At 38.3% G+C, this 20,640-nt stretch overlaps 1 protein-coding gene across 2 annotated transcripts; it reads left to right on the top strand.

Moving 5' to 3' along the window:
• The first annotated feature begins 2,546 nt into the window (after positions 1 to 2,546).
• LOC146482639 (uncharacterized) lies at positions 2,547 to 20,443 on the top strand. 2 transcript variants are annotated; one of them, XM_085107063.1, is made up of 4 exons: positions 2,547 to 2,775; positions 4,482 to 4,702; positions 18,202 to 18,310; positions 19,877 to 20,443. In XM_085107063.1, exons 1-4 carry the CDS (start codon positions 2,601 to 2,603, stop codon positions 20,323 to 20,325), a joined length of 954 nt encoding a protein of 317 aa, XP_084963189.1. In that variant the 5' UTR covers positions 2,547 to 2,600; the 3' UTR covers positions 20,326 to 20,443. The 2 variants fall into 2 exon arrangements, with proteins under 2 accessions (XP_084963189.1, XP_084963188.1); XM_085107062.1 differs by lacking the exons at positions 18,202 to 18,310; positions 19,877 to 20,443 and adding an exon at positions 6,537 to 7,175 and having other exon boundaries at positions 2,551 to 2,775; positions 4,482 to 4,841.
• The last annotated feature ends 197 nt before the right edge of the window (positions 20,444 to 20,640 follow it).

Here is a 20,640-nt window from a genome sequence, read left to right as displayed (position 1 = left end):
GAGGAAATGAAGGCGTTAAATAAAATCAAACAAATCACTTTATTTAAGTGTCAATGTATCTAGTACAGAGCACTGGCTGGGAACACTCTCCAGATCGAAATGGAATTTGGTCTGAATGTCGCTTTTTGGGGAGTCAGGAGAAAAACGGAGTAATAATAATAATAATAATAATAATAGTAATAATAATAATAATAATAATAATAATAATAATAATAATAATTCTACCTTATATAGTGCTGCTTCTACTATTCACTAAAAATCCATTAGTCCCTTCAGTATCTACGAAATTAAGTATTTAATAAAGAAACTAACAAAAACAAATAGGCAAACATTAGTCATAATTACATTCAGAGAGCGCGTTTATTAAAAATATACGTCTTAACCTTGGACTTAAAAGTACTTAGGCGAGCTGCCAGCTCTTAATTTGACAGGCAGGGCATTTCACACCTTGTGCGCAATAAATGAAAATGCTCTATGTCCATACATTTTAAGATGACATTTAGGCTGAGCAAGGAGTCCCTAATATTTGCAGATATATTAGCACTTCCTTTAGAAAGGAGTACCCGGAGAAAAACTCTCGGAGCAAGGACGAGAACAAACAACAAGCCCAACCCACATGGCGAGTCCGGGAATCAAACCCGAGCCACATTGATGGAGGCAAGAACATGTTAAATTCTTGTCTTTACACTGAATGACTGCTATTTATGCATTTTTTCCTTTCCTCTATTCTGCTTTTCCTAACGTGTGTCGTATTGTATACAATGTGGCCATCTTTATCATTAATTAGTCAGACACATGTTACGACTTACCCGCCTATACTAGCAATTGCTTTTTGTAAGTCCGTCATGTTGTTATCATTTTATGTATAAGAATAAAGTCCTGCTATCATTCATTTTTTATTTATTGAACAGATGCTAATATTCTACCATTGATTTTTTTATACTATGATCCTGGTTCCAATTTATTGCATGATGTCGATAGTAATATTAAGCCAATAAATTAGACAATTTGAATTTATTCTTGAAAACGTCCAGCATTCAATTCGATATACTTTACACGATGATTATGTCCAGTCCGCTGGAAACGTTTGCCTTAAACACTCGAGCTCCAGACTGGAAAGCCTCATAAAGCATTTCGTCTCCTGGTATGCTGTAAAATTGGGAATGACATACCATACTAGACATTTGCCCAAGAAACGTTCAACACAATACATTCCCGCTTGCGATTTAATATTATGGAAAACCAAGATGATTTATTGATTCAGGAAGGTGTCAATGATAGTTTAAAAAAGTAATGATAACTAAATAATAACAAGAACTATACAAAATATCTCTTTTTCCTCCGATCTCAGAAGATTAATATTAAAAGAAAAACTTCCGGGCTGGGAAGTTAAATTATTTAGCGACAATAAGCCTCGGAACTTCTCCCTACTCAGTGGGACTGTTGTCGCCACCCTATGGATGAATTTTTTTTAAAAAAAGAAATAATTTAGTACACGTCTAGACTAGGGCAACATTTCTCTGAATTTTGCGCGCCAGTTTCTTGTCAATTTGTCAAAATAAAATGAATAATGGGGATGGCTCTCATAGCCAGTGAATGGTACGAGATATTTGGGCACCTCTTTGTTTCACGACTTGGTAAACATCAACCAATAAATTAACCTCCACTTTGGTGAATAGTTAATTGTTATTTATACTGAACTCAAGACATTACCTTACATGGCTGCTATTTATAAACTTAGCCACCAAATATACTTCAGCAACTGAAATTCCAGAATATCAATGATGAAAGCACTTGAAAAAGGAAAATTCAACATACTTTAAATTATTGTTTTCATTGCTCGATCATTGGTTAATTGAGCAGTCGCCGCACAGATTTCACTGACTTTCAACTTAATTGCTCATTTCTAGAAAAACAATCTCCAAATATATAGTGAAAAAAGCTGGATTTTAAGTATGTCAAACCTTTTTGAAATTTGGTTTCTGCCACCCACGCGGCGCGGTTGGGTTTATAGTGTGGGTCAGTATGTAAATGTAAATGTATTACACGTTTACTGAAAAAGGCTAGCTTACTAATGATCATGACAGTGAGAAAATGTCTTAGTCGGGGTCTCAGTTGGCATCAAAAATTTTAAGGCCCCAATAAACGAAACATTTGTCGGCATTAAACGCAGAGCCTTGGTTGAATATGTCATTTCGTTCCAATATCAAGAGCTCTGCCGATATATAAGTGTTTTACGTTGAGTAGTCATCACCGATATACCAGTGAGTACTTAAGACAAGAAAGATATCAACAAGTTGAGGACTCATCTTAGTTATTTTTAAAAAATTGGAATAAACACCCAAAATGTGCTGATATCGTCAAACATTTGGAGAATTACGAGTGTTCGCTCAAGGTACGCAAACAGATAGGTACATCCTCCCACGAAACTCTCCAGTTTTCTATTTTTAAGCAATTATGTTTTATTATAGACCATCACAGCTGAAAACATTCAATATGATTGATATTTCAAGCTTCACAAAGCATTTAAAAGCGCTTGTTAATCGAGAAGAAAAGTCATAATTTCTTGATGAGCTGATCAACACAGGAAAGCAGAAATTATGTTGAGAGCAGGGCTGATTTCATTAGCTCTGTGCTCTGCTCTGTTCATTGCAGCTTGCAACTGTGCTGCTTTCTCAAAAGAAATACAAGCGGAGCTGAGAGATATTGATCAGGCCGAAACCTTTGAGGAAAATGGTGCGATTGTAGGGAATAATGATATAGAGGAAAGTGCAGGTATGTGATTGATAGATGTAAAGTTCCAATTCTGTATGGATCGATGAAGAAAAAAAAGCGCTTTGCCTTTACCACTTCAAATTGCCTCAGACTACCTTGCAACCTGCAGGGAACGGTTGTTCGAAAGCTTTTTAACACTTATTCACGATTAAATATAACCGAGGTTTACATCTTCCTCGTTAAAAGTAGTTTTGAAAGCTAATTTGAAGCTAATGTTACACAAAAGTCTAAGGCAAAACTGAGAGACAAAAGTCTTTTGGAAGAATCTGTAATGAATAGTCCTTAATATCGAATCAAAGTTCACTTTAATCCAGGATTAGCTTAATCGGGCCTCAACAACTGGGGCCTGTTTTACAAATCAGGATAAACCTAATAAAGGTATCAGTGTCGAGTTCTATTCAGTCTTAAAACTTAAAAATAGAACCGATCCGTGTCAATTCATTTGCCATGTTTGCCGAGGCGTAGCGGAACGCGTCAGACTTTCGTTCCAAAGATCGAAGGGTCGATGGTTTCACGTTTTGTTTGTCTCTGCAATCTTACGCTGTTTCCTTACATAAAATGACTTATCGTACATTGTCTTTCTCCACTCAGATCCATAGCTGAGTAGCGACGAAAAATTCTGAGGGTTAGGGTTTCACCCAGCAGAGGGTAGAATTTCTCGTAATCTTTTGTATCTCAAGTCGATGAACTACGCAAGTTATGCTCCGACCGCGGAGGCCTCAGACATAGGACTGAAGGGTTGTTGTTTATGTTTTGGTCTTGTTTGGTATTGGTCACTCAAACACGTGTTTTTTGTCGAGAGAAGTTATTTTACTAAGATTTTTCAGCGGCAGTGGAAGGCTCTCTGTAACTTCTTGTCTATAACATTATAATATGACATGTCTCCAGCGGAATTTGGCATTTTTTTTCCTTTGTTCTTTCTTTTTAACTTAAACCGCTAACAAGGGCTATCAGGTGACCGTTACTTAATGTCTTCTGCTTAACAATTAGATTATGAGCTCAAAAATTCTATCGCATACTAGTTATTTAGGGCGAACCCCCAATCAACTAAAACGCATAGAAATTGGGAATGAATAATCTAATTGTTTTAGTATAAATATACTAGTCGTTCAAAACTTAACAACAAGACAGGCTCACGCTTTTATTGAATATTTGTATAATAACGGCACACTTTTAGGCTACACACTCTACTCACTATCTACAGCAGTTAACAAATAGATTCCATGTCGTCGTGCGTCTGTTCAGTAATAGATCACGGATGACGTCAAAATGTGGTAAGAGCATCTGTGACACTCTTTTTTGTTCTTACCACATTTTGACGTTATCTGTGATCTATTACTGAGCAGACGCACGGCAACATGGAATCTATTTGTTAAATAGGATAGAATAGATAGTGAGTAGTGTAGTCAATAAGAGAACAGCATTCGTGATAGAACGCTATAGCTAGTCTAAAATATCGCAGCATCTTCGTTTCATTTCCTAGTTAAACTGATTATACATTAATTTTACTGACTAATGTTTTCACGCAAATGAAAATGTATTTCCTGATAAAGAAGGGCAAAAGGTGTAATTTCCTTCAATTCCTCGAGAGCCGTTTCTTTTTTCGTTCCTAAAATTGCTGACAAATTGGAAACCTTCTATCCGTTTAACTTAAATTTCCCCCTTAATTCACCAATCTATTAAACCGAACTATGTTCTTGTTAAAGCAAACTCTGTGCCCATTCGAGAGAGCAGTGAGGGCGAGGAACTTGTTAGTGACGAAGACGACAACGACGACGATGAAGCCGAAGATGAAGATGATGGGCCTGAAAACGAAGAATTGGAAGCCGAAGACGAAGATGAAGACGAAAACAAAGAAGGCATTGAAGATGAGCCTGAGATCGAAGAAGACACCGAAGACGACGATGAAGTCGAAGGATTAGATGAGGTTGAGGCAGACGCCGAAGACGAAGACGAAGACGAAGACGAAGACGAAGACGAAGACGAAGGCGACGCCGAGGGAGAAGACGAAGACGAACCCGGCGCGGAGATCGCGAAATTGGAAGATGAAACCTCACAGCTTGAAGGTACGTGTGGGTAAACATTAAGTATTAATAAACTTGCTTTCCATTTACAAACCAAAAAAATCAATATGGCATTAACCTTCAACTTTGCGTCGATTGTTTAAGGTAGTTAAAGACTGATTTTAGGCAAAAAAATAAAACGCACCAAAATAATAGCGGGAAGGCTAGACTAAAACTGAGCAGAAACACAAAAAACTAAGACTTTTCATTAGTTCAAAGTTGGTTGCAATGAGCGCTATTTTCTAAAATTAATAACAACAGCGAAATAAAACGCGCCAGTTTCTTGTGCTGACAGAAACGTTGCATTTATTCACAACCTGATTAGTGGTCTCACGTCGCCAGTTTCATCGAAACTAAAAACAAAAACTGAAGTGATATTGTTAACTTTGGGAAGTGATTGTTTTAAATTCTTAACGGTTTTTTTTTTTTTTTTTTTTGCTATTTTGCTTTAAAAATCTTCCAGAAGGCATTTTGGATAACTTTCTTGCGACTCGCTGACGAGCATTGTACGAGTTTTAGTTACATATCAGAGAAATTCTCGTTTAGCCACTCATAAAGCTTTGTTAACTGTGCTATGTTTGACCTTGAATAGTGTGCAGAAAATATCGTAAATTTTCGGCGTATAAAAATTTGAACCGGAACACGTTGAAAAGCTGTTTTCTAATTGAGAATTAAATATGGTGCCCACAAAAGTAAAATTGTATAGATATTTGACCGTTTATTACCTGCATTTTAAAGACCGCGACAGACTGTGGTGAAAGATATAACTGATAAAGAGGTTAAAATTTGCCCAGCTTTTTACAACAATACGAAAAAACTTTCACAAAATACCTAATCGTTAATAACTTTCAATTCAATCTTAAAGTCTTCTAAATTGAAGGTCAGTATCTGCTGTGTAGTTTAAAACCCGTTGTCTCAGGGATGTGGCTTCATACTGTCCGGAATTTCTAAGTTATTTAATTCTCTATTGGAGAATATGGCTCATTATGTTTTGAGCTTCGCGTTAAATGTGAGCTACAAAACGAACATCATTCATTTTGAGCCCATAATTCAAATGCGATTTGCACCCTTAAGTGTCTCGCCTCAACTTGTAAGGACAGTACCTGACCTGAACGCAAAAGGCGAAGCGTATGATTATGCGTGAAAAGCAGATCTTAGCGAGAGCTATTTGAACCCCAAAAGGAAATTGGGAGTGACCAAGCATTTTAATTTTCAAAGATGATAACGCATATTAGTTTTTTTTTTTTTGGACCATTCCGAGATGAGCAGAACGTATACGTAATAGCAAAAGAAGACACCGTCCATAAAATTGACAAAAACAGTTCCTACGTGCGGCAGACTATTGTGTATAAATTAATACCCAATTATAAAAGACCGAATAGCTTAGTGAATACAGCCACTTTAAAGTAATATTAATTTTGTTGATTTAGAAGTAACTCGTATACCTATCTTCATATAGCTAAACGGCATGAAGGCCACAATGTGAGAAGAGGCGGTGGTGTAGACAGCCGAAGTGAAAAAAAGCAAAAATTTGTAATCAATAACCGGTTTAATACAAGTTTCGTCGATATTTTTCAGCAAATATTACAGTAAAATGAAACTCGTGCACAAGCACAGGATCAACACATGAATCGGCGCGCAAATACATGCAGTAGCATCACTGCAAAGGAAATGACAAAGCTTTTTTTTATCTAACAGAACGAAAAGATTTGTTGAATAGTGGAGATCCTCAGAGAGGACGAAGCGGTCGCAGGGGACGTAGAAGAAGACGCAGACCATCCCGGAGACGTCGCAGACGGCGAAGGCCTTCCAGAAGGCGCAGACGTAGTGGCAGGAGACCTAGTAGGAGACGACGAGGAAGGAGACCATCAAGAGGACGACGACGACCTGGGAGGGGTCGGAGAGGACGGAGGCGACGGAGGAGACGCTCTCGAGGACGAGGACGACGCAGAATTGGACGCAGGCGCAGAGGACGGGGACGTAGGCGTCCAGGCAGGAGGCGTCCGCGCAGGAGGCGTCCAGGAAGGAGGACTCGAATCAGAGTTGGACCGATAAGACCGATAATCCGAATAGTCCGGCCTACTGCAGGCCCAACTAACGGGCCTACCGCCGGTCCTTCTAGTGGGTCTCCCACCGGGCCCACTCAAGGTCCTACGGACGCACCTACCTCTGGCAAATGATCCTGTCAATGTACCCGAATTGACTACGTATCTGGTTGAGTTTCAAAAAGGACTGTTGATTTATATTGCAAGTTTTAAGGAACAATAAAAACGCTAAAATAATCTGTAAAAGGCTAATTAACAGGTAGGCAATAAAATGTAAGAAGCTTATAATTCATTTTTGTGTATCTTATTTTTTTTCTGTCTAGGAGTATTCTCGGGCGTACTTTGGGTGGCTTTGTTATTAACGTACTGAGTTCATAGGAGGCAGCGTTACTGAGCGTTTAAGTCTAATTAGGCTAAAGTAGCGCTCTGGTCGCCGCTAGAGTTGTTTCCTGGTAGTCCTGTCTCCTCCTGTCGGCGACGGTAATTAAATCCAGGCACTTACCTCGTCTCAATTAAGTCGAAATTAAAGAAATATTTCATAGGTGGTGGGGGGGGGGGGGGGGGGGGGAATTCGGGTCAATCCGGGATCTGCGAGTTTAGATCGGCACCAAGCTTTTCAAAACCTCAAATATTCAAAATGACGGGCATTTTTCTGCGTCTTTATTTTTGTCATTGCCAATAATCGCCGATACCTTTATGCAGCAACGACAAAATCTGGACAGTCGGGAAATAACGAGATCGCCAATCATCTGGGATTTTTTGTCCGACATATGAAGACCAGGACGTCGGATGTGCTCTGTGAACATTCTTGTTTTGATTCTTCAACAACAACAAAAGGAAACTCACTCGGTGATGAGGATATTGAGAAAATGAGGACCTGTGTTTTTTAAAATGTTTCATCAGTAAAAAATGTACAGTTTGTAAGGATTGATTGATGAATTGACTTAACTTGAATTGACTTGACTAGAATTGACTTCACTTACTGGTGACTCCGGTCGACTCTCCTAGAGGTCGACCCTTCTGACGCAGGGAATTATCATCATTAAAAGAACGTATATGATCAACGAATACTATTGATTGACACTTTATTTGCCCTCGGGGTTCCAATCAGTAACGTTGCGTAACTGTTTTACTTGGAAGGCGGAGCAAAAAAATAATAACTATAAAAAGACATTCTATGAACTGTACATCTAAAAGGGACACCACTGATACCGAAGGATGACAAATTATCGCCTGTTTCATGGAACCTGGGAGGCCATTCCATAGCTTAGAGTCGTTGTAAGCAAAAGCTGTTTTCATATGTTCAGTCCGAGGTTTGCAAGAAACAATTTACTATCGTTATCTTCTTTTCTTGGTTGGTTAAAGCTTTGATAAAAAGCGAGAAGAGCCAGGTGAAGAGCATTGTTTGTCTGATACAAATTATCCTGGTAGTTTTTATCAACACACAAGTTTAGTTTATTTATTTTGCCACACCACAAATATAATGAACACAAAAAAATAGAAAAAAAATAGATGTAACAATGGCGAGGAGACCTAAAGGAAACTATGAAGCTTATATTAATTAGGTGTCCTCAGTTATTGTTTTACAAGATGAAATCAAAAAAGGAAGATAAGAACATGACGACGGACACAATTACAATTTCGTACAATTACGATGTCAAACGGAAGTATACAATACGAGAAAAAAAGCTACAAGAAAAGTTAATACTTAAACATATTTGTAAGAAAACTACTAATAATTGTTACAGAAGAACGACTCAAGTGCTTTCTTAAAGGAGACAGGGGAGGACGAGTTGACGATTTCGGTACACAAGGAGTTGTAAAATTTAGGTCCTTGGTGAAAAACGGAAAATTGTTTGATGTTAGTTCGACAAAGAGGCAAACGATATAAATGAGAGTTTCTTTCATGATACGAATGAATTTCTTTCTGTAAGGTGAATTTACAGTCAAATTTTAAAGGAAGGGTAGAGTTTTGGTAAGAGTACATGAATAAACCTAATTGAAATAGGTGTATGTCATGAAATTTTAAAATACCAAGGTTTCTAAAGGTTGGATCAGTATGTGCGTAGAAATGGGTATTAGCTATAGTTCTCACCACTCGTTTCTGAAGAATGTCAAGACGAGCAAGGTTAGATTTGTAAGTGGAGGCCCAAACTAAGTTGCAGTAAAAAAAGTATGTGTAGGCTAGTGAAAAATATAATGTTCGGTCGACAAGTAGAAATTAGATTTGCGAATTATTCCGATAGACTTTGAGACTTTGGATCCTGGCATGAGTCGGCGCATAAATAAAGTCGCTGTGATGTAATGAAATAAGGAGGCGAATTTTTATCTGAACAGAACAAAACGGTTTGTTGAAAAGTGAAGATCCTCAAAGACGACCGGGCAGGCGTCACAGGAGGCGCAAAAGACAAGGCAGACGTTCCCAGAGACGTCGTCAACGCCTTAAAAATAAACTAATTAGGAGACGACGAGATCGAGGCAGGAGTCGCAGGAGACGTAAAAGAGGCAGACGTTCTCAAGCGTATAGAATTATACCTAGTAGGATACCTCGACGAAGGAGGCGATCAAGAGGACGAGGAAGACACGGAAGTGGGCTAAGAGAACAGTGGTTACGAAGAAGGGGCCGTGGACTCTGGAGGCTTCTAGGATGGTAGTGACCGACAATAATCTCGATATTGCCAAGATGCAGAGGAACACTTGTTAGCTCATTCGCGCCACAGTGCTGCAGGAACGAGAGACAAAATATCATTGTGCCACGGAGTCGTCCTTGCGCTACCACCGGGCCATCCGCCAGAGCTACCGCCGTCCCTACCGGCGGGCCGCCGAGCCTACTGGTAGCCCGTCGACTACGGGACGTACTGTCCTACCCACTGACGCTCCTACCCCCAAAGTCCGTTGAAGATAAGCAACTCTAAGATGCATCTTTTTTCTGAGTCTGACTCACAAATAACTCTTACTTAAGCGGGTATTTAAATTCATATAATGACCAGTCCCAGTGGGCTTAATACCTCATTTGATAGCTAAAATTACTGCACCGGTATCGCAGAGGTCATAACTTCAAATCCCCTTCAAGCCTGAATATTTTCAGGCTTCCTTTTCGAAGCAAAGCCAGGCCTTTTTGAGCCAAGCGGTTGCGTAACTTCACGGGCATAAAGGATTGAGCCCCGCAAAGTGGACTGATGACGTCGAATCACGTGAGAAATTTTGCGTAATTTAATTTTTATAGAAGCCATCCAATCTCGTATCCAGAGTCCTCAGTTTGTTTGGCCAGCGTTTGGTCGCCAGAAGAGACTCTGGAGAACTCGAAACAATTAAAATCTTTTGATTGGCTTCCGTGTAACGGATTGCATTGTTTTACTACACAAATTCTGGGGTAATAAAATTCCAGTAACTCACAGTCTCTCTTGGTGACCAACCGCTGGCCAAAGAGGCTGAGGACGTTTGGTACGAGATTAGCAGCCACCTTAAATTCGCCATCTTGGATTTCTCGATATCTCTAAACCCGTCTAAATTAGTTCCAAATGTATCAAAATTAACAAACAAGAATCAAAGTCGAAAAAAAAAATATAGAAGTAAAGGATAAAACTTAAAATTTCTCATAAAGAGGTAAAAAAAAAATCCAAATTAATTTGGAAATAACCAGGCTGTCAAAATGTTGCTGCCGTTTAAGTTACTTGAGCAATCAATTATTATAGTTAACTATAGTCAGGTAAAGTTTGTTGTGTTTACTTTTGAAAAAAATATAAATATTCAAAGTCAACGCGGGCACTCTCGTAAATCAAAAATAGGCACTCGAAGGAGTGCATGTGGTTTCAGCTACCCCAATGAAAAGTTATTGCCTGTGTTCGAGTGACCCTGAAAAAAGTCATTGTAAGAAAGTGAAAAGGAATCTCTTCAAAGATCAATAAATTATATGTGACTGTTACATTTACAGTATTTTTTGCGTGCTTTATTGACTCCCTTTTTGTGCAATTATGAAAAAGTTGCAAAGCTGGGGTGTTACTACGGTAGGTGTATGTTCTATGTTAGTGGGGTTGCAAATTGGAAGGGAGGTTATTTTCCAAGTGATAGAGGGGGATTTTTAGACTGCCCTTATACTCTAGGTATCTCTATTTGCGTTATTGACTAAGCGTAAGGGAAGCTCAAGTCCTTGAGGTAGGTTTCAAACTATGATATGTAGGAATTCTAAACATGCGGTCCATTTTAAATCAGTCAATCAATGGCTCGGCCCGTGTAACGATTGTAGAATATTGCAGTAAAAAAGCAATGTTGTATATAAATTTCAGAGGGGTAAATGAATAGCTTTAGTCAGTGTCAAAATTGTGCGGCGTAATTTAATCGTGTTGTCGTATAGGCGCATTTTGGTATGCGCTGGAGGATTTCGGTTTGTTTACACCTTAATACACAGGGAACAGTAATAGATATGGTTTGGCTCTCCCATGGTTTACATAAGCGTGAACCAAGACACAAATAAACAGACAATAAGCTTTCTTCATTGAAAAAAAATTTATTCAGACAGACCTGTCTTCACCCTTGAAAAGCAAATGCGTTCAATTTTCGCCTCGAATGAAGCTACATCGAATGAATGTACGTGAAGGAGACCGATCCAAGCGCACTCCGAATCACTAAAAGCAACTAAGTATTTTTTTCGAAAATTTCGCCAAAGCTATTTTTAAGCAGCCAAGTGTTCCTTAGAGGTTGTTCTTATAATTTATGGAATTGAAAACCTGTGTTTTCCCTCCAAGAACTGCAAACTGCCACCTTGAAAATCCACGCATGAGAGATGCGGCAGCCATTTTGAATTGCATACAAGGATCTTCTGCACGAATAAAGCCGACTGAGAGCTCGTCAACCTGTCGTGGCACATGGCAAGCGCAGCTATGACGTTTTTAAAATCGATATAAAACCGACAACCGCATGAAATCCGGCGAAGATTGTCGAAATCTACGAGATACAACGAACCAGGGTATCGAACGATTAAAGGCACCAAAGCATCGAACAAATATCGACTGCAACTTCGTTAACCTCGTTCCCAGGTCCAAAAGAAAAGAGTACGCCTGTCACTAAAAGACATCGTATTTATCGATGAAAGATCGCCAATAACCTTCGACATGCCGAACCTTTACGGAAATTGGACTTCCTTACTTTTTTTACTTACTTACTGACTTACACTACACGATGACAATGTAGATTCCAGCTTTGTAAAAGCTGAAACCACAAAAATGGATCAGAATAGATCCAACCTAATACAAGTGAATTCAATGTTATTCATATTTAGTCCGTGGCTTAAAGGGGAAGTATCATGGAGTTTTTGATACTTTTTGTTAAAAATGATGAAATAAGACCTTCAATCAGCTGACAAATAATCATACAATGACGAGAGGAAAGAAATCAACACAATTCTTGAAAGAAACAACTCGCGATCTGTTCTAGCGCATTTTGGAAACAAAAATGCCAGAACTTGAAAAACATTAGCCTAAAATTTTTCAAGTTTCAATCCATACCGGCCTACTCTGTCTCTGGCCAGAGGCCCTTATCGACAGTTTTATTGCACTGGGGTGATAATTTATAACAAACTTGACAATTATTTTGTTGTTTCTGCTGACAGACAAACATTTTTGGGTTTTGAAATGACAAGCAAATTTGCGTGATACTTCCCCTTTAAGGTCAAATGCATGCTTCCGTGCTTTGTCAAACTCCAAAAACATTTTGGGTCCAAAAGCGTTTTCACGTTCACAATGTTCATTATCAGAAATCCGATTTCCATAATTCTGAGACTAGAATCGAACTTTGACAATTTCACAAAGTTAAGAACCACAATTCAATTCAATTCGATTTGATTAACTTTATTTAACTTCTTTTGACTGTTTACAACAGGATAATGTAACAAACTATAAAATATATCTACTCTGACAAGGGTTAATGTAAATTCAAGAAAAGATGAACTTAAAAATTTGTCAAGAAGTTTGGAAAATCTAAATAGCTGTAAGGCTAATCGAGTGACCCGGATAGCCCATACTGGGCCGGTTGATTTCCGGTGTTTTTGCGGTGTTGTTGTTGGCTGTGTTGTCAGTTTTCGTGTTTGTAAAGTAAGTAAGGTGTTTCTTTCTTGTCTGCTATTGACTTCAAGGAAGTTTACTAATGACTTGAATCTCACGCAAGTAAAGTCAGTCAAAGAGGTTGCTGGTTATTTCTGGAAGAAAGTGTCTCCGATCCTATCTCAGAAATGGGCTTGCGAAAACTCATTGCACCATCCAGGGAATATTTTTTCATACTTAACTCAAATACTGGTGTAAATCACTTTATTCTCACTATCAATTGCAAAAATCCAAAGACACTGGACTACATTAATTGCAAGTGTTTTCGCATTATCATCGTCAGCATGATATCTCAATCATATTTCGGTCAACAATGTTGTTTGCCATATTGCCTTTGGTTCCGGCACTTGATGATATCAACACTATCAAAGAGATAAAAAGAAGTTAAAAATAAGCTTATGTAAATGATCTATTTATTGGGCGACCTGCACCGTTTTTAACGTCTTACGTGGTTGGTCGAGAGGACAGAAGAACGAACAACAGAACAATGTTCCCAGCCCTAAAAAACAATGCAGCTGCAGGTTATCAGCCGGTCAAGTGAAAATAGAGTTCTTGAAAGGTACTGATCTGCTGCTATTCATCGCAATATATATATTTTTCTAAAATTAGCCAAATGCGTAAAACTACTGGTTCAATATTTTAAACGAATTAAAAGTATAACACCCTTGAATTTCTACTGGTTGTTCATGAGGTAAAGAAGTACCTTTGCTGTGTGCCCAAAGTTTTTTGTCTGAATTTGTGAGGATATATATTTTATTGTTCATACATTTTACAAACCCCAAAATTTTCTCGTTCAGAGCAATATCTCACCTTGTTCATGAATTTCATTTATTCATATATCTCACAAGTTAGCATTTAATATCGCGCCAATTTGCATGCGCTAGATATGCATTGTGACTCCATTCCCTTGGATGAGGAATTAAATTAAATAAAATTAATCAAATCACTTTAAGTGTCAATGTATCTAGTGCAGAGCACTAACTGCTTTCCAGATCGAATTGAAACTTAATGTCGGTTCCTGAGGAGTCAGGAGAAAAACGAAGTAATAATAATAACAATAATAATAATAATAATAATAATAATAATAATAATAATAATAATAATAATAATAATAATAATAATAATAAATAATTCTATCTTATATAGCGCTGCTTCTACTATTCACTAAAATCCATCAGTGCCTTACAGTATCCCTACAAAATTAAGTATTTAATAACGAAACTGACAAAAACAAATAGGCAACATTAGTCATAATTGCATTTAAAATGTGCGTTTATTAAAAAGATACGTCTTAACCTTGGACTTAAAGGTACTTAGGCGAGCTGCAAGTTCTTAATTTGACAGGTAGAGCATTCCAAGGCTTGGGAGCAATAAATTGGGCGTTTAAAGATCACATTTAGGCTGAACAAGGAGTTCCTAATATATGAAGATATTTTAAAGAGTTCCTTTAGAAAGGAGTACCCGGAGAAAACCTCTCGGAACAAAAACGAGAACAAACAACAAACTCAACCCACATGGCGAGTCCGGGAATCAAACCCGAGCAAACAATGATAAGAGGCGAGAACATGTAAACTTATCGTCTTTACACTGAATGACTGCTATTAATGCATTCTTTACTTTCCTCTATTCTGTTTTGCCTAACGTGTGTGGTATTGTATACGTGTGTGGTATTGTATACATGCTGGCCATCTTTATCACAAATTGATCAGAGCTATGTTTCGACTGACCCGCCTACACTAGCAATTGCTTTTTGTAAGTCTGTCATGTTGTTATCATTTTATGTATAAGAATAAAGTCCTGCTATCATTCATTTTTTTTTTTATTTATTGAACAGATACTAAAATTCTACCACTGAACTTAATTTTATACTATGATCCTGTTTCCTATTTATTGCATGATGTCAACGGTAATATTACGCTAATAAATTAAACGTCCTGAATTTATTGTAGAAAACGTCCAGCATTGAATTCAATATACTTTACACGATCATTATGTTCGGTCCGCCAGGAAAAGTTTGTCTTAAACGCTCTAGACTGGAAAACTTCATAAGAATTTCGTCTCCTGATATGCTGCAAAATTGGGAACGACATACCATATTATACATTTGCCCAAGATACGTTCAAAACGGAACATCGCCGCTTGCTATTTAATACTATGGAAAACGAAGACGATTCATTGATTCAGAAAGGTGTCAGTGATACTTTAGAAAAGGTAACTAAATAATATCGAAATAAATGGAAAATATCTCTCTTTTCTCCGATCTTGGAAGTTTATACTCAAACAAAACTGATATGGGAAGTTAAGCAGCAATGAACATAGTAGTCTCTCTTCTCTGGGGCTGTTGTCACCAACCCACGCATGAATTTCTATTAGGGAAAACCAGCAAGGGTAGTAAACGTTTGGAATTAGGGTAACATTGCTCGAATTTTGCGCGCCAGTTTCTTGCCAATTTGTCAAAATAAAGTGATAAATGGGGATGCCTCTCATGATCCGTGATTGGTGCGAGATATTTGCGCACCCCTTTGTTCCACGGCTTGGTAAACACCAACCAATAAATAAACCTCCACTTTGGTGAATATTTAATTATAATTTATAATGAACTCAAGACCTTACCCTTTAGGGCTGCTATTTATAAACTTAGCAAACAGATATACGTAAGTAAACTTCAGAATATCAGTGATGAAGCACTTGAAAACGCAAAATACGACATGCTTTAAGTGTATTATTTTCATTGCTCGATCGATGGTTTCGCCGACTTTCAACTAAATTTTTAAGTTCTGGAAAAACAATTTTCAAATATGTAGTGACAAAAGCTGAATTTTTAGCTCGTCAAACCTTTTTGAAATTTGGTTTCTGCCGCCCACGCGGCACGGTTGATGTGGGTCAGTATGTAAATGTATTACATATTTTTGTGAGTATCCGTCTTAAGAGGGCAAACTTACTAATGATCATGAAACTGAGAAAATGTCTTAGTCGGGAGCTCAGTTGACCTCAAAAATTTTAAGGCCCCAATAAACGAAACATTTGTCGATATTCAACGCAAAACCTAATGGTTGAATCTCATTTCGTACCAATACCGATATATTATTTTGCGGTACCCGCGTTTAAAACAGGCTTACTGATGACATTGAGAAAATGTCTTAGTACGGGTCTTAGTTTAGGCTTCAAAAATTTTATGGCCCCGTTAAACAAAACTTTATTGGCATTCAAACCAAACCCTTGGTTGGACTTTACTTCGTCCCAATATCAAGAGCTCTGCCAATATATTAGTGTTTGGCGTGCTGTAGTCATCACCGATAATTATACGTGATACTTAAGCCAAGAAGGATATCAACAGGTTGAGGACTCCTCTCAGCTATTTAAAAAAAAATCTGTATAAACACTTAAAATGTGTGCGGATATCCTCAAACATTTGGAGAATTACAAGTGCATGCTCAAGGTACGCAAACAGATAGGTAGATCCTCCCACAAAAACTCTCTAATTTTCTATTTTTAAGCAATTATCTTTTATTATAGACCATCACAGCTGAAAACATTCAATATAATTGATATTCCAAGCTGCACAAAGCATTTAAAAGAGCTTGTTAATCGAGAAGAAAAGTCACAATTTCTTGATGAGCTGATCAACACAGGAAAGCAGAAATTATGTTGAGGGCAGGGCTGATTTCATTAGCTCTGTGCTCTGCTCTGTTCATTGCAGCTTGCAACTGTGCTGCTTTCTCAAAAGAAATACAAGCGGAGCTGAGAGATATTGATCAGGCCGAAACCTTTGAGGAAAATGGCGCGATTGTAGCGAATAATGATATAGAGGAAGGGGAAGGTACGTAATTGATCAATGTAAAGTTCCAATTCTGTATGGATCGATGCAGAAAAAAAAGCGCTTTGCCTTTACCACTTCAAATTGCCTCAGACTACCTTGCAACCTCCGGGGACCAGTTGTTCGAAAGCGTTTTAACACTTATTCACGGTTAAATGTAACCGAGGTTTACATCTTGCTCGTTAAAAGTGGTTTTGAAAGCTAATTTGAAGCTAATGTTACACAAAAGTCTAAGGCAAAACTGAGAGACAAAAGTCTTTTGGAAGAATCTGTAATGATTAGTCCTTAATATCGAATCAAAGTTCACTTTAATCCAGGATTAGCTTAATCGGACTTTCAACAACTGGGGCCTGTTTTACAAATCAGGATAAACCTAATAAAGGTATTAGCGTCGAGTTCTATTCAGTCTTAAAACTTAAAAATAGAACCCTTCCGTGTCAATTCACTTGCGATGTTTGCCGACACGTCAGACTTTCGTTCCAAAGATCGGTGGGTCGGTGGTTTCACGTTTTGTTTGTCTCTGCAATCTTACGCTGTTTCCTTTGTTCTTTCTTTTTAACATAAACCGCTAACGAGGGCTATCAGGTGACCGTTACGTAATGTCTTCTTCTTAACAATTAGATTATGAGCTCAAAAATTCTCATGATGGTTATTTAGGGCGAACCCCCAATCAACTAAAACGCATAGAAATTGGGAATGAATAATCTAATTGTTTTAGTATAAATATACAAGTTTTTCAAAAGTTAACAACAAGACAGGCTCACGTTTTTATTGAATATTTATATAATAACCGCACACTATTAGGCTACTCACGCTACTCACTATCTACAACAGTTATCAAACAGATTCCATGTTGCCGTGTGTCTGTCCAGTAACAGAATACGGATGACGTCAAAATGTTGTAAGAACATCTGTGACACTCTTTTTTGTTATTACCATATTTTGACGTCATCTGTGATCTATTATTGAACAGACGCACGGCAACATGGAATCTATTTGTTAAATAGGATAGAATAGATAGTGAGTAGTGTAGTCAATAAGAGAACAGCATTCTATTACGAATGCTATAGCTAGTCTAAAATATCGCAGCATCTTCGAAACATCTATTATTTCCCATCAATGCCTCGAGAGCGGTTTCTTTTTTCATTCCTAAAATTGCTGACAAATTGGAAACCTTCTATCCGTTTAACCTAAGTTTTCCTCAGTTAATTCATCAATCTATTAAACCGAACTATGTTCTTGTTAAAGCAAACTCTGTGCCCATTCGAGAGAGCAGTGAGGGCGAAGAACTTGTAAGTGACGAAGACGACAACGACGACGATGAAGCCAAAGATGAAGATGATGGGCCCGAAAACGAAGAATTGGAAGCCGAAGACGAAGATGAAGCTGAAGGAGTAGATGAGGATGAAGCAGACGTCGAAGACGAAGACGAAGGTGACGCAGAGGAAGAAGACGAAGACGAACCCGGCGCGGAGATCGCGAAATTGGAAGATGAAACCTTACAGCTTGAAGGTACGTGTGGATAAACATCAAGTATTAATAAACTTGCTTTCCATTTACTAACCAAACAAATCAATATGGTATTAACCTTTAACTTTGCGTCAATTGTTTAAGGTAGTTAAAGACTGATTTTAGGTCAAAAATAAAACGCACCAAAACTAATAGCGGGAAGGCTAGACTAAAACTGAACAGAAACACAAAAATTTAAGACTTTTCTTTTGTTTAAAGTTGATTACAATGAGCGCTATTTTCTAAAATTAGTAACAACAGTGAAATGCAATGGGCCCGTTTCTTGTGCTGACAGAAGCGTTGTAGTTATTCACATCCCGTTGAGTGGTCTTATGTCACCGGTTTCATCGAAATTAAAAACAAAAATTGGATTGAAATTCGTTAACTTTCGCAAGTGATTGTTTTAAATTCATGACAGTTTTTTTTTTTTTTTTTGGTTTTTATTCTTTTTTGTTTTTTTGCTTTGAAAATCTTCCAGAAGGCATGTTTGACCATTTAAACTACCTTTAATTTAAGGTCGGTGAAAGACTGTGGTGAAAGACTGTTTATTTCATTAATTTACACCTAATTATTAAAGACCGGGTTCCTCTCTAGCTATAGGTTAGTGAATACAGCCAGTTGAAAGTAACATTAATTGTGTTGATTTAGAATTTACTCGTCCACTTACCGTCATTTAGCCAAGCTGCATGCCGGCCCCAATATAAGAACTTAAGGTTACCGTATACTTTTAGAGAAATCTCGCATCCAAGAAATGTAGCACGTTCGGTTTAAGCTGTAGATACCTAAACCCCACAACAAATTAAGGCTTTTAGAACTGGCTATTAAACGATACCAAGAATTCTGAAATTCATTGAATTGTCGAAGTTTTAGCTCTGTTTGCTTGAATCAGGTTTTTTTTCACTTAAAGGGGACACGAGCTAAAACTCGAATGGAATTTGTTCGTTTGCCTTCAAATTTGGGCAGTAGCTCGTTTAACATATACACAACAAAACCTTTCTGCGGTATTTTTTTCTTTCAAAATATTTTTTTTTCGAGAGCGATTTTTTCTACGATTACTCCACATTCTTTTAGTCCTGTTTCGAAAATGTTCTCTAAATTCTCACTGCAATTGAATATGGCAAAAAGCAGACACCTTTTTTTTTTTGCGCTTTCGGTCTGGAGACTGAGAAGCAAATTAAATTAGCGATAATAAAACAAAATTCGCTTTGACTTGTAGCATTCAAAAGGTGATTCGGACGCTCGCATTTAGAGGTGGTGAAAAGTTCGACAATTCATTGTATTTCAATAGGGGTTTAGGTATCTACAGTTTAAACTGGACCCACTACATCGCTTGGACACGAGACACCTCTAAAGGTATACGGTAACCTTAAACAAGGGAGGAGAGCTAATGATAAAAGCAAAAATATTTTAACCAATAACCAGTTTAATATAATTTTTGACGATATTTGTCAGAGAATATGACAGTAAAATGAGCCTTGTGCACAAGCACAGGATCAAGAAATGAATCAGCACTCAAATACATGCAACAGCACTGCAAATGAAATGACAAAGCTTATTTTTATATAACAGAACGAGAAGATTTGCTGGAGAGTGAAGATCCTCAGAGAGGACGGCGACGACCTTCCAGAAGGCGCAGACGAGGTGGCAGGAGACCTAGCAGGAGACGACGACGAAGGAGGCCATCAAGAGGACGGCGACGATCTGGAAGGGGGCGGAGAGGACCGAGGCGACCAAGGAGACGCTCTCGGGGACGAGGACGACGCAGAATTGGACGCAGGCGCCGAGGACGGGGACGTAGGCGTCCAGGCAGGACGCGTCCGCGCAGGGGACGTCAAGGAGGAAGACGGTTTCGTAGGTTGATTCGGCGAATCGTTGTTAGACCGATAGGACCGATAAACGGAGTAGGACCAGTCCGGCCTACTGCAGGCCCAACTAATGGTCCTACTGCCGGTCCTTCTAGTGGGCCTCCCGCCGGGCCCACTGAAGGTCCTACGGACGCGCCTACCTCTGGTAAATGATCCTGTCAATGTACCCGAATTGACGACGTGTCAGGTTGAGTTTCAAAAAAGACTGTTGGATGCAAGTTTTAAGGAACAATAAAACTGGAAAAATAATCTGTAAAAGGCTAATTAACACGTAGGCAATAAAATGTAAGAAGCTTATAATTCATTTTTGTGTCTTATTTTTCTGCCTAGAAGTATTCTCGGGCGTACTTTGGGTTGCTTTGTTATCAACGTACTGCGTTTATAGGATGCAGCGCTGGTGAGCGTTTAAGGTGCTGAACTTGAAGTCTACGCAGGCTAAAGAAGCGCTCTGGCCGCCGCCAGAGTTGT

This window comes from Pavona decussata, unplaced genomic scaffold, assembly GCF_977016875.1.
Source record: "Pavona decussata unplaced genomic scaffold, jaPavDecu1.1 SCAFFOLD_45, whole genome shotgun sequence".
NCBI classification, from domain to species: Eukaryota; Metazoa; Cnidaria; class Anthozoa; order Scleractinia; family Agariciidae; genus Pavona; species Pavona decussata.
The sequence above is the reverse complement of the archived record's forward strand: the minus strand, read 5'-3'. Positions and strand labels throughout refer to the sequence as shown.

Coding starts and splice junctions, on each gene's coding strand:
- LOC146482639 (XM_085107062.1), top strand. CDS start 2,601: ATGTTGAGAGCAGGGCTGATTTCATTAGCTCTGTGCTCTGCTCTGTTC. Junction 2,776..4,481: donor TGATATAGAGGAAAGTGCAG/GTATGTGATTGA, acceptor TTCTTGTTAAAG/CAAACTCTGTGCCCATTCGA. Junction 4,842..6,536: donor TGAAACCTCACAGCTTGAAG/GTACGTGTGGGT, acceptor TTTATCTAACAG/AACGAAAAGATTTGTTGAAT.